The 13,841-nt window shown below is 39.3% G+C and overlaps 1 protein-coding gene across 1 annotated transcript in view; it reads left to right on the top strand.

Moving 5' to 3' along the window:
- Positions 1-102: 102 nt before the first annotated feature.
- The window catches only part of REXO5 (RNA exonuclease 5), a 42,943-nt gene continuing 29,204 nt past the window's right edge, over positions 103-13,841 (top strand). The window contains exons 1-7 of the mRNA XM_082670170.1: positions 103-183; positions 399-543; positions 5,235-5,347; positions 6,315-6,441; positions 7,743-7,839; positions 10,980-11,123; positions 13,452-13,540. Coding sequence (XP_082526296.1) covers positions 403-543; positions 5,235-5,347; positions 6,315-6,441; positions 7,743-7,839; positions 10,980-11,123; positions 13,452-13,540 — 711 coding nt within the window. The 5' untranslated portion in view covers positions 103-183; positions 399-402. The remainder of the gene's footprint in view (positions 184-398; positions 544-5,234; positions 5,348-6,314; positions 6,442-7,742; positions 7,840-10,979; positions 11,124-13,451; positions 13,541-13,841) is intronic.

The raw sequence follows: 13,841 nt of genomic DNA, 5'->3' as shown, positions 1-13,841 counted from the left end.
TCGGTGTTCTCCGCCCTGCTTCTCTTCGGCGTCTTCGGGGAATCTGGGGCGTGGGGAGTGGTTTTGGCAGGGAAGCAGCTAGACAGCGCCCCCCCTTCCCTCTTTTCCAACAGGCGGAGGCGCGTTTGCGGTTGGGGAAGCGTATCGAATCCGGCCTCCGGCGTCAACTGTAAAACCGTTTGGGTTGGTGCGGCGTGGTTTTCTTTGCCGCGTTAACGGGGAAGACCGTTGGCACCCTCCCTTTCCGAGGGGGGCGGGGAGCGCTTCGTAAACTGAATTAAGGAGAGGATCTGAGGAGGGTTGTAGGCTGTCGAAACCCTTGTGCTCCCCACTCAGGAGACGGCCCGGGCCATCTGCGCGTCGTAGTTTTCTCATCTCTAACCGATCTTTCTCCACAGGTTCATGGAGCCAGAGAAGGAAAGGACCGGGAGGACCCCCAAGAAGGGCAGGAAGAGGAGGCGGGTCCCGAATAAGCTGGTCGGGGCGTCAGAGGTGATGAGAGACCTTTGGGATCTTGAGGAGAGGCAGCAGCCCGAGGCCAAGGTGAGCAACGGGGGATCCCGAATGGGCGGCCCGAGGCAGTTTGGAGCTCCCAAATGATAATACAATACCACATACCTTAGGGCTGATATTGGCGGTTTAAAACAGGTATTGTGCCTGGCACACGAGAAGAATGTTCGTTCAACAGATATTTATTGAAGTCTTCTGTATGCCAGGAATTGCTCTAGCTTCTGGAAGTATCCCAGTGCATAAAAGCACAAAATCCCCTGCACTCGTGCAGTTTACATTCCCATAGGAGAATAAGATTGATGATCATCTCTGTCATTTATTGAGAGCTAAATAATGCCTTTCATCCCTTTAGATTTCTATTGTCTTCCTAGGCACTTGGGGTACATCAGTGAATAAACAGAGATCACTACTACCTTTACTAGTGGAGAGAGAAAGAAGATAAACAATAGATAATGATAAATCAGTTATATAGAAGGGAATTCGTGCTATGAAAACTTTTTAAAATGGGATTCCTTTTTCTTTTTTTTTGGCCTATCCGATTGGCAAAGCAATTTTTTAAAGGTTAACGTGGTAGAAAGTCAAAAGAAGTTGACAGTCTCATCACTTTATTTTGAAACAAACTTAAAGAAAATTTGCAAGGACAGTATCAAAAACTACCCCCCAGCCAACATTTGAAAGTACTGTAGTTGCTAACAGAATGCCTCCCCCCACCCATATTTTAGTGTTTACATATTTCCTACAAACAATCTACATAACTAAAATGCAACCATCAAAATCAGGAAATAACATGGATATATTACTACCATCTAATACTCAGACCCCATTCAAGTTTCTCCAGTTGTTCTAATAATGTCCTTTTTAGCATTAAGATCAAGTCTAGAATCACGTGTTACAGTTAGTTGTCATGTCTCCTTCAGTCCAAACAACTGTTCAGTCTTTTCTTTGACATTTGTGACATTACTACCTTTGAAGAATCCTGGACCAGTTATTTTGTAGAAGTTAGGTTTGTTTGTTTCCTCATTAATTAGATTCAGATTATACATCTTTGGCAGGAATATCACAGAAGTGATATTCTGTTCTCTTGTATTTTATCAGGTTGTACACAAGTTTGATTTGTCCCATTACTGGTGATGTTAACCTTGATAACTTGATTAAGAACGTGTGTGCTAAACTTCTCTAAAGTTACTCTTTTTCTCTGTTGTTTTGTGGGAAGATGCTTCCTCATTAAACTTGCAGTTTATTCATTTTTTTATTAGTATGAATTTGTGGATACCTATTTTATTCATTGAGTTATAATCCATTACTGTATTTTGCTGCTCAAAATATCCCAGATTTGGCCATTAAGCTAGCTTCTGTGTCCCTTTAACATGACCCCATCATGCTTGAGCATTTCCTTATTTTTCTGGCACAAAAAAATGTTCCAGACTCTTCTGTGCTTTCCCTGCCCCAGCCCTGGAATCGGCTACTTCTGCCAGGAGACTTAGTTCTTTTAGTGGAGAGTGACATTTAGAAATCAAGATCTGGGTGTTAGATGTGTTTATTGCTATTGGTATGTCACTACTCCCAAAAAGAGAGCTAGGTAATATGTGTGCATATGTTTATACACACATACGTATGTTTACATTTAAATATTTTTCTGTATACATATTGAAAAACTGAATTCATATCAGTATCTTTACTTCCAATCCAATTCCACAGGGTTCATTCTAGTTTTCTCCCTTTTCATATTTATAACTTCCTTATATAACAGTGAGAAACCTGACTCCCATTATCTTCAATATATTTGATCAGTCCCCCATTGCTGCCATTGCCCCACACCCTCACACCTTCCTTACCCTGCTTGGGCCCTTGTCATTCTGCGTCTTATACCAGGTCACTCTCCTATCTGAATGCCTTCATTGCTGCTGTGACAAGCTACTACCCTCATCCTTCTCACACGGACACCCGCACCCTTTTCAGGCTTTGAATTCGGTGACAGCCCTCTTTTTCCTTCAGCATTGATGCCCTCCTTACCGTAAACAATTTCTGACATCTGATGCCAGCCTAACTGCTCTCCAGTTGCCACTGCATGGATGCCCTCCTCATACCGCTCAGGCTTTGACACTTCACATTGGGCCACTGTCCTGCATATATATCCTGGGTTCCTACCCCTAGTCCTGGGCTTTCTCCCCTATAGGATGCCCTCCTCACCCTGCTCAGCCTCTGACATTGCATGTTTGGCAACCATGATTACTCACTGCCATATAGATTCCTTACTCATACATTATCAATATCATACAGTTTTGTTTGGTAAATATAAATTGGTATATTCTTTCAGGAGTTAGCAATATTATCAGAATATAAGATATACATGCTTATTTTGACCAGGAATTTATCCTGAGAAAATAGGTGTACAAGGATGCTTATCATAATACTGTTCATAATTTTTTAGAACAACAACAGTGTCATCAATAGGGAATTTTTTTCAAATAAATTATGTTTTAAGTAAATTGAAAGAGTGGACTATTATTAACATTGACTTTTGTTATGTTTAACAGATATGGAAAGATATTTACAGATTATTTTTTTTTTGGCCATGCTACGCAGCTTGTGGGATCTCTGTTCCCTGACTAGGGATTGAACCTGGGCCATGGCAGTGAAAGCGCCTAGTCCTAACCACTGGACTGCTAGGGAATGCCCCAGTTTTTTTTTTTTCTCGGTGGCAGGAGTTGGTTACAAAACAATGTAATGTATAATCCCTTGGGAAACGTATAAAGTAGAGATGAAAAGAGTTTGGGCTTTGCAGCCTGCATTCTAGTCTTGGTTCTGCCATTTATCTGTTCCTCCATTTCTTTTTTCTAATTTTATTTTTTATTATTTATTTTATTTATTTTTGGCTGCGTTGGGTCTTCATTGCTGCGCACGGGCTTTCTCTAGTTGCATCGAGCGGGGGCTACTCTTTGTTATGGTGTGCAGGCTTCTCATTGCGGTGGCTTCTCTTGTTGCAGAGCATGGGCTCTAGGTGCACGGGCTCAGTAGTTGTGGTTCGCAGGCTTGGTAGTTGTGGTGCACGGGCTTAGTTGCTCCGCGGCACATGGGATCTTCCCGGACCAGGGCTCGAACCCGTGTCCCCTGCATTGGCAGGCGGATTCTTAACCACTGTGCCACCAGGGAAGCCCCTGTTCCTCCATTTCTTTATCTGTAGCTTGCATTCTGGTCTTGGTTCTGCCACTTATCTGTTCCTCCATTTCTTTATCTGTAAAATGGGGATAACAGTAGTGCCCACTTGAGAAGACTTAAGAATTAAATGATTTAATAGATATAAAGTGCTCAGAACTGTAAATGACTAATAATAAGTGTTCAACATTAGCTTTAAACAGTCACAGGGGAAAATAGCAATAATAATAATACCTGGTGTTTAAGTACTTATCTTAGGGTATGTCAGACACTGGCCTCAGTACATTGCACTTACAATGTACCTCATTGCTCTTCCCAGTAATCTCATGAGGTAGAATTGTAGTTATTCTATAAATGAAAAGACCTTAGTCTTAGAGAGATCAAGGCACTTGCCCCTAAGCTCTTAACACCTTAAGGCACTTAAGATGGTAGAGCTTTGGGGGACTTCCCTGGTGGTCCAGTGGTTAAGAATCCGCCTTCAAGTGCAGGGACGTGGGTTTGATACCTGGTGCAGAAACTAAGATCCCACATGCTGCAGGTCAACTAAGCCCACGCACTGCAGCTACTGAGCCTGCGCACTCTAGAGCCTGCCCGCCACTAGAGAGCCTGTGTGCCGCAACTACTGAGCCCGTGCACCAAAATGAAAGATCCCACATGCTGCAACGAAGATCCTGCATGTTGCAACTAAGACCCAACGCAGCCAAATAATTAAAAAAAAAATAGTAGAGCTTGGTATTTGAACTCAGGTAGCGTGACTCCAGGGCTTGAACTTCTAACCACTATTACTCTGCTGCCTCCCAGACCAAAATGAAAGTGGTATTACTTGAATTGTACAAATACAGGTGACTTATTTTCACTTATTTGTTGTGTTTTATCTGTTTTACCCTTCTCTATTATCTGACTTAACAAGCATGAATTACTTTAGTAACTATATCTAAGTACAAAGCTATTTTAAGGAGAGGCTTAAAGTCTGACTCCTTAGGTTAGACCACATTGATCATCTATGAACTGGCTCCCACTTCTCTCTTCTCTCATATCTCTATTGCTCTGCAACATGCAGTCTTGACTCCAGCCAAACCAAACTAAGTGTTTAGACACAGTGTTTCCTCCTACCTGGCTGACTCATTATTTTCAAGGTTCAACTCCATTATTTTCATCTCAGTGATGCTATCTCCAAAACTCTCCAATCCCCAAGGCAGTTAGTTAGCCTCTTTTGCTCCCTTACCTTTATAGTAGCACCCACATTATATTGGAATTACCTGTTTCTGCATTTTTCCCCCTAGTAGAATGGACTTCTTGAGAGCATGAGTCATGTTTTATTCATCCTGCTATCCCTAGCACATAACCAAGTGTCTATAATTAAGGTTCTGTATCGGTGTTTATTAAATATCCTATTAATAATGTCATATCACAGGTTGTTGTTTTAGACCTTCATTTCTAATTAGTAAGAACCCTCCTTATGTTTAGAGTATGCTAAAATAATAGAAACTAGAATATTTAAAAATTTGCCGTGTTTTTTTGATGTTCTTTATAATCATAATTTGTTATACTCTGATTTATCTTTGCAGAAAGCCTGCTTATCTACCATTTTACTTTCTGATACCCGTGAAATAACTCATGGCCAGCTATGTGAATTGCTGAAGTATGCAGTTCTGGGCAAATCCAGTGTTCCTAAACCTAGGTATGAGAAGAACATAAATGGTGGGTATAGACCTGAGGTTTCATATTGGTATCTAGAGGACCATGTCTACCTGACGTTTTTTATTTGCCACACGGAATGTCCTAAATTTTTTTTTTTACAAAGTTGCCAACAATTTAAATTGGGAATCCCTTTATATCCATATTTTTTACTTCGAAAAACTCTGGCAGCTGTCCCTATGGCAACAATTTGTTGAAGCTGAATAGTGGCCTCCTATTATAGAGGTACACATCAGTGTCCCACCTGGCCTGCTTCCCTTATTTACAGTATCTGTCTGGCTGCTATAGGTATTTTGTTTATAACCTCCAGTGGAGACCTGATTGAAATAACATAATCATGTATTAAGAATCCCAGTCTTTTTTCTTCTTTTACAAATCAAGGGCAAAGAGAATTTTACTGTTCTGATATCCTCAATGCCATTATTAAATGTCTAATGAAAATTGCATTTCTGTATGTACCAATACACAGTAGAGAGATTTTCATATGTACACTTCCATCTGGGGGTGGAGTGGCTACAAACCTCAAAAGCCCGCTTCTGCCTTAACAGATACTATCATTGCTCTGTCACTTTATCTGAACTGGCTTTCTGGAAGCCGGTCACGTTACTGGCTTAGGAAGGACTGTAGAGCAGATTTGGATCTTGAAGATATGCCTTTGTAAACTGAGCTTAATTAGTTCCAATTTAAAGCAAATCTTAATAGGATTTTGGATTTGAATGCATTTTGTTTCACTTGGTATTATACTTGATTTGAATGGAATAAATAATAATCTCAAGAGATCTTTATTTGAATTCTGTGCAGTAATAGCTGTTCTCTGTTTCCAGGCAGTCAGTGAGTGATGATAAACTCCAATATCTGTTGCTCAGTGCTTTTTTCATACTTCCCTTCTGTATGTCTGTAACTGACTTGACGGTATCAGTCTTAGATTTGTTGGTTCTATTTTTCAACAGCTGGTGCCAACTTTTTCACCAAAACCACCTGAACAACGTGGTGGTTGTTATACTGCAGGGAATGAGTCAGCTACACTTTTACAGGTTCTATTTGGAGTTTGGGCTTCTCCGAAAGGCATTCAGACACGTAAGTTAAGAAAACTTTGTATTCGGACCTGAGTCAGGTCCTCACACTCAGAGATTAGTGCACATGTCTCAAATTGTGCTCCTTGGCAACCTGATTGAACAAGCAATAGAAGTTTTAGAAAGCTAAAAAGATTACGCTTGATACCTGAGATTAGATTGTTGAAATTAGATTTCTCTCTCATTTTTTTCTTTGGTAATCTAGGCAAAACCCTTAATCCCAGATTGCAGTCTAGTTCCCAGATTGTAGTTGATATTGTCACATTTTATTTGGGCTTTGGTGTTTTCAAAAATTGTAAAATTTACATAAAACCTATATATTTTGGCTTCTCTTGACAACATCACAAGATTAGTTTCCCTTGAAACAGTATCTGGAGCTGAATAGCAGCTGTCTTTAGAAAGGCATGTGCTCTCCATTTTACCGTAGCCTCTTCCATTCTTTATCAGACTGTTTCATCCATTTACCCCTGAGAGCATTTGAATTGGTGAGCCCTAACCTAACCCCCTTGGGTCTCCATTTTCTTTTTTTGCTTTCATTTATTGAACACTACCTATGTGCTAGGCCCTATATTAATCATACTGTATGCATCATCTTTAATTCTTACAATAGTCCTATAAGAGATACTTTTTTTTTTTTTTTTTTTGTGGTACGCGGGCCTCTCACCGTTGTGGCCTCTCCCGTTGCGGAGCACAGGCTCTGGACGCGCAGGCTCAGTGGCCATGGCTCATGGGCCCAGCCGCTCCGCGGCATGTGGGATCTTCCCGGACCGGGACACGAACTCGTGTGCCCTGCATCGGCAGGCGGACTCTCAACCACTGCACCAGGGAAGCCCCAAGAGATACTTTTTTATTCCCATTTTATACATAAGGAAACTGAGTAACGCACCCAAGTTACAGCTAGTAAGTGGAATTTACAGCTGGAATTGAAGCCCAGGTGAGCCTGAGACTTGAACTCTCAATCTCTTTGCTTTTCTGTGTCATCTACCTGGCATGTTATCCACTAAAGTAATAGATATGAAAGTGCTTTGAAAAATATAAGGAACTTTGCTTTTCTAAGTTATACATTTTTGTAATGTTTGTTTCTTTTGTATAGTGTGTAATTAGAGAAGCAAAGAAAACTGTGGTAGGATAAATATGGCTTCACTTATTTAGTCACTTTTACAACTTAAGGAAACAGTCCTCATTTTACAATGCAAACAATTAAGGTCCAGATCTTTCATAGCACTGAGCTGACAATAAAAGTCTAGGTGACAGTATTTTAACTGTTTTCAAGCATTTTTGTAAAAACCTATTATGTATTTTCAGAAGTTCTGCTTGCCTCCCCCATCATCTGATTTCCTAGCTGATATCATTGGGCTGCAAAAGAAACAAATAATTGGGGATCTGCCTAAAGGAATGGAAGGTATGACTATAAGTAACTTAAGCAGAAAAGCAATTTTGTGTGTGTGTGTGTGTGTGTGTTTTAAGGAAAAAATGGGTAAGTACCAAGGCGGATTAGATAGCAGGAAACATAACCAGGGTTCATGCCTCAGAAGTCATTTGGTTAGGTTAGATAGCTAAGTCTGCTCCCCGGATATCACTGACACTGGACTCAAACTGTCACTGGGTCTTTGTACCCACAAGTGTACACATAGGAAGGAAGATCTTGCCTTTGACTAATGTAGGGGATACTCACTAATACTACTCACAGTGGCAGATTAGGATGCTGGCCAGCTAAAGTATAAATATCCATGATAGCAGTGTTTTTCAAACTGGGTTGTGTCCTGTTAGCAAGTTATAGCTGACCTTCTCTTTTGGGGGGAGAGGAGGTGAGTGATGGAATAGACCTTAACAGTTCATTGCACATAGTAAGGTAAGTATTGTTCAATAATGCTTTTTGTATGTTTGTTCAGAAATAATTAAATTATTGAATAGTTGCACTGAGGGGACATGAAAAAGTGGTGAGGAATAACTAGTGATTCCTTTCCATATCCTCCATGACTGTGTTTCCTGTTATCTTCTGTCTCAAAAGCTTCTAACTTCCTACCTTTCCATTGTTCCCCTTTCCTTCTAATAGATGTCTATATCGGACCTGCAGCTTTGTTTAATTTGACATCCACTGTATTTTAAACATCTTTGAGTGAATTACAGAGTAGTCATTATGAGATTCAAAACTCAGGTAAAGACATTGAGCTGTAAAAGAAAGGATGTAATCAGAAAAAAGAAATTGATGTGACTGAAGAATATAGATTGTTGAGGATGATTAGGGGGTGGAGATGGAATAAGAGGGCGGGTAGTGGTGAGAGATGAGGCTTAGGGGTAGGTTAAAGCTTTGTCTTGCAGGCTGTAAATGCTATGCTAAGGACTTTGGATTTTATCCTGTAAGCATTGAGGAGCTAGAGGGTTATAGCTACTTCTCTGTCCTCCTAAGGATTTTGCTTCATTTTCCCAACCTAAATAAATATCAAAGTCCCCAAGATATAGTCCATATACTTTGATCTTTCTTCAGTTCTCTTTTGAAATATTCATCTGTTCTTCCCCAGTTTATCCATCACTCTTCTGTGGATAACTCCTCTGTCTTTAGGTTTGATATCCCAAACTCCAGGCCTGCATTTTCAACTGCCTGCTGGATGTTGCTACCTGGATACTCCACTGTACCCTCAATCATAGCATATATAAAAGCATTTTTCTCATCCCTAAATAACAGACTCCCAACTTCAAATCCCCTTTTCTGTTGGTACTGTTTTTCTCTAAGCCACCAGTATTGAATTTTAGAATTACTTTTCTTTTGGCTCCCCATACCCAATCTTCATGGCTCATTCCCTTTGCTATTAAGAACCTATTCAAATGTTACTTTATCAGAGAGACCTTCCCTGGTTATAAAATATATGACATTAACCCTTTTCCTGCCCCAGCACTCCCTTTCCTCCTTTTTCTCCTTTACTTTTCTCCATAGTCCTTATCCTCACCTGCTATATTATGTATTTGTTTGTTTATTGTCCATTTTCCCAACTAGAATTTAAGATCACCTAGAATTTAAGAGAATTTTGTCGATTTTGTTCATTGGGGAATCTACTGGCTAGAGTAATACCAGGCATATAATAAGTACTCAGTAAATATTTTGTTGACTGAACTGAATTACTCTGTCACTATGCTCTACCAGTTTTTCCTTTTTTAAAAAAAAATATTTATTTGTTTGCGCTGGGTCTTAGTTGCGGTTTGTGGGCTCCTTAGTTGTGGCATGAGAACTCTTAGTTGAGGCATGCATGTGGGATCTAGTTCCCTGACCAGGGATCGAACCCAGGCCCCCTACATTGGGAGTGCAGTCTTAACCCGCGCCCCCTGCATTGGGAGCCAACAGGGAAGTCCCTCTACCAGTTTTTCTTGTGTAATGTTTCTTTCTTATAACCTTTTTCCTCCCTCCATCATCTTAATCCAGACTCTTTTTTTTTTTGCCATTTCTCATTTCTCTCTCTACTTCATTTTCCACATATCTTTGAGGTTGAGCTTTCTTAAAGTACTGTTTGGTTATGCCACTTCCCTTCTCAGGAACTTTCTGTTGCTCCACCTTATATATGAAATGATGGACTAAAATTCAAACTCTTGAGCCTGGCATTCGCAGTGGTCTACAATTCACTTTTATCCTCCTCTTTCAACCTTGTTTCTTATACTGCTCTTCTACAAAGACCTTTTTTTCTCCCCGACTGGTCTAGTCACTACCATACCAAGTTTGCTTTGTACATTTCTATCTTACCTGGGATGCCCTCTTTCCTTACTTCTGATTCTTTGGCATTCTTGTTTGCAAGGACCAGGCACTCACTGAGGCCACCTTAAGTGAGAGGGTATTATTTGAAGGACATGTGGACTAGAAAGTCATCAAGAATCTAAATGCCTCTGGTGAAGAGCTGTTCTCCATCCCTTTCATGGCATCTTAGCTTCTTTGTTTTCTGTTCTAACCGGTGTGTTCTCCTTATTTCCTAGTTCAGTTCTGGAAGCAAGCAATCTGATCAGCTTAGCTAATTACCCTTGTCCCTTTTGAGCATGTCTTGACAAGGAATATCAAGTCACTGGTCAGTTTATAGATAGCTCCCTCTTTAGCCAAGTCCCCACTCTTAATCCAATCAGTAACGAGCCCTACTTAAAGAACCAGCACCCCTGCTGGTGCTTGAGCCAGGTGGTTAGGGGTGCAGTAGATTTAGCTAGAATGGGCTATTAGGAGTGGCAGACACTGTAACGGACTGGTCTAATACACCAAATATCTGAATTCTGCCTTTTCTTTAAGACTCAGCTAATCTTTTCTTCTCTTGAACCATATCTAACCATCTCAGCCAGTATATTCTCCCTTTCCCTTTTGTAGCTTTTATTATTATAACCCATTTGAGACTTATTTTCTCTTTGTGTTCTTTATAAGTGTATGAGAGTGCAAGCTCCTTTAAAGTTGGGGCTGGGTCTTAAAAATCTTTTGATCTTCATCATGCTTACCCTATACAACATTAAAAGGACATGTCCTCTGAGGGCTGTTAAACACAGATTCTAACATATGTATGATTGTCCTTGTTTCAGGGTCTTTACCTTCTTCCAGCTCAGAAGGCAGCATCAACCTGCAGAATGACCCCATCGTTAAAAAGTATGGCTCTAAGAAAGTAAGCTTGACCAGATGCCTTCTCACAAAGGAGGAAATGAAAACATATCACTTTCCGTTACAAGGTTGGTTTAGATTTAACCTGATGTTGGTAACAATGGAAGAATATCTATCAGTTTATTTAAAAATATTCCTGTTGAAAGTTCATTTTTATGGGCTGCTTTCCAAGTGATTTATTCCATCTTCTACTAAAGAGGAAATACTTTCAGTGCAATGTTTCCTAAAGTGTAGGATGTGTACCATTATTGATTTTAGGTAGTACATGAACATGACCGTAAATATTGTGGGAAAATTATTCCTTTTTCATTTTTCTTTCATTCCTTAGTATATTGAAAAGAAGTCAATATGTCTTTAAAACTTTAACACTTCTCTGGTACTTCTAATCCTCCTCCCACCCATCCCACCCCCATTTTCTTTAATAAATAGGACAAGTCTAGGCTCAGAGCCTTGGTCTGTTATGTAGCAAGAATTTAATAAAAATCCTTTGATTTATTACCTCTTAATCACAGCAGTCATGTTAAAATTCCTTAAAAAAAAAAAAAAAGCCCTATTGAGTTATGATTAACCTACCATTCAGTTCATCCATTTAAAGTATACAATTTCAGTAGTTTCTAGTATATTTACAGAGTTTTTCAACCATCACTACAATCAATTTAGAACATGTTCATCACCCCAAAAGAAACCCTGTACTATTGTTTCCCCCCAGTACCCTTTAGCCCTAGGCAACTACTAATTACTTTCTGTTAATAGATTTACCTATTGTGAATATAAATGGAATCATACAATATGTGGTCTTTTGTAACTGGCTTCTTTCACTTAGCATCAAATTTTCAAGGGTCATCCGTGTTGTAGCATGTATCATTACTTCATTTATTTTCATTCTAATGATATTCCATGTATGGTTATACATTTTATTTATCCAGTCATCAGTTGATGACATTTGGGTTGTTTCCACCTCGGGGATGTTATGAATAATGCTACTTTGAATATTCAGATACAAGTTTTTGTGTGGACATATGTTTTCATTTTTCTTGAGTATATACCTAGGAGTAGAACTGCTAGATCCTATAGTAACTCTATGTTTAACCTTTAAGGAACTATCAGACTGTTTTACAAAGCAGGTGCACCATTTTACATTCCCCCCAGCAATGTATAAGGGTTCCAATTTCTGTACATCCTTACCAACACTTGCTATGCTCTGCCTTTTTGATTATACCCATCCTAGTGTGTGTGAAGTAGTATCTCATTGTGATTTTCGTTTGCATTTCTCTGATGGCTGATGATATTGAGCATCTTTTTATATGCTTATTGGCCATTTGTATATTTTTTCAGATCCTTTGTCTGTTTCTTAATTGGGCTGTCTTTGGGGAGTTAATAGTTCATATATCATAGTATTGCCATGAGGATTAATTGAGTTAATGTACAAAACGAGCTTAGCATGGGGCACATAGTGCTTTAAAAAGTTATTCTTTGTTATTATTGGTACTAATAATATAGATAAGGAGGGCAGCAAGTATAATGTCTCCAGGATTTGGGGGTACTCCTTTCTGGTCTAGACTGTATTTTGGTTCTTTTAATTGTAATCAGTTGGAAATTTCAGGGTACTGTGACATAGGAACTGGTCAAAGCTTTTCATACTCCCCTTAGTTTCTTGTCAAATAAGATCTAGGTATTACCTTTACTGTTTCAGCCTCTGTCTGAAGGTAGGAATCTTCAATGATTCAGACACTTTTGGGCCTCTGAACTGAATGTGCCTGGTTACTGACTTAGGGTACACAATGGAAGGGATACCTTAAGCCTATATCTGAGCCTCTGTAGGGAATTTTCAGGCTATGATTCCAGAAAATGAGGCACGTTTCTAAAGAGAGATCTTGGAGAAATTTTAAGGGTAGAGTTGAGTACAAGAGTGCATATGGTGAATGTTAAACATTCTGCCTACCATGAAATCCTTTTAGATCTCTGCTATGGTGGAATCTCATTCCTACTTTTTCTTGTTTTATTTAGGAAAGAAAGATGCCACATGCAGTCATTTGCATACTTTATTCATCCTTCCTTAGTGCCTATATGGGAAAGGTCCAGTGACTTTGGATTTAGCCACAATTTAATTATAATTTCTAATAAGGAGGAAAAAATTGTTACTTGGTAACTGCAAGGAAGTCTAGGCCCTAGTATCTCCGCTAACAGCAGCCTACATTATTCTCCCAAAATGTAAAAATGAGTAGATGGAGAAAAAATTAAGGACAGAAATTGTCTTATTTAATTTTATATTTCAAGTGTCTAACATAGAGAAGGTCCCCACAAATGTGGTATCTCAGTTTCCCCTGGATAAATACAGGAGTAATTTTTACCATTTCTAGTTCTAAAGGCAAATATTTTATTCCTTTTCCTCCTAGGTTTTCCTGACTGTGAAAACTTTGTGCCTATAAAATGTTGTGGTTCTATAACCAACAGTAGTCCTCTCTTTGGGCTTGACTGTGAAATGGTAAGTACTACTTTTGATTTTTCAGCTGGAGTGTTGCAAGCTAGGGTCTAGTTTTCTTGAGTGCGTTCAGTTCTAGTATTCAGTTTAAATAACTGAAAGTAGACCCATTTAATTACATTTTAGAAAAATTGGATCTTTACTCCAGGATGAGAAATAAATATCACATAAGTTTTCTAACTAGTTGATATATTTAATCTAATTTTTGAATATTACTAGAAGTTGATTGCTTCTGTCTTTTGAACAAGTGTTTTGTTGTTATTGCCTTGAAGACTTTGCCTGAATTACCATTGGTTTGGCTTAG

The sequence above is a fragment of the Grampus griseus genome, assembly GCF_964374135.1.
Source record: "Grampus griseus genome assembly, chromosome: 14".
NCBI lineage: Eukaryota > Metazoa > Chordata > Mammalia > Artiodactyla > Delphinidae > Grampus > Grampus griseus.
This window is presented reverse-complemented; position numbering and strand designations above follow the sequence as displayed.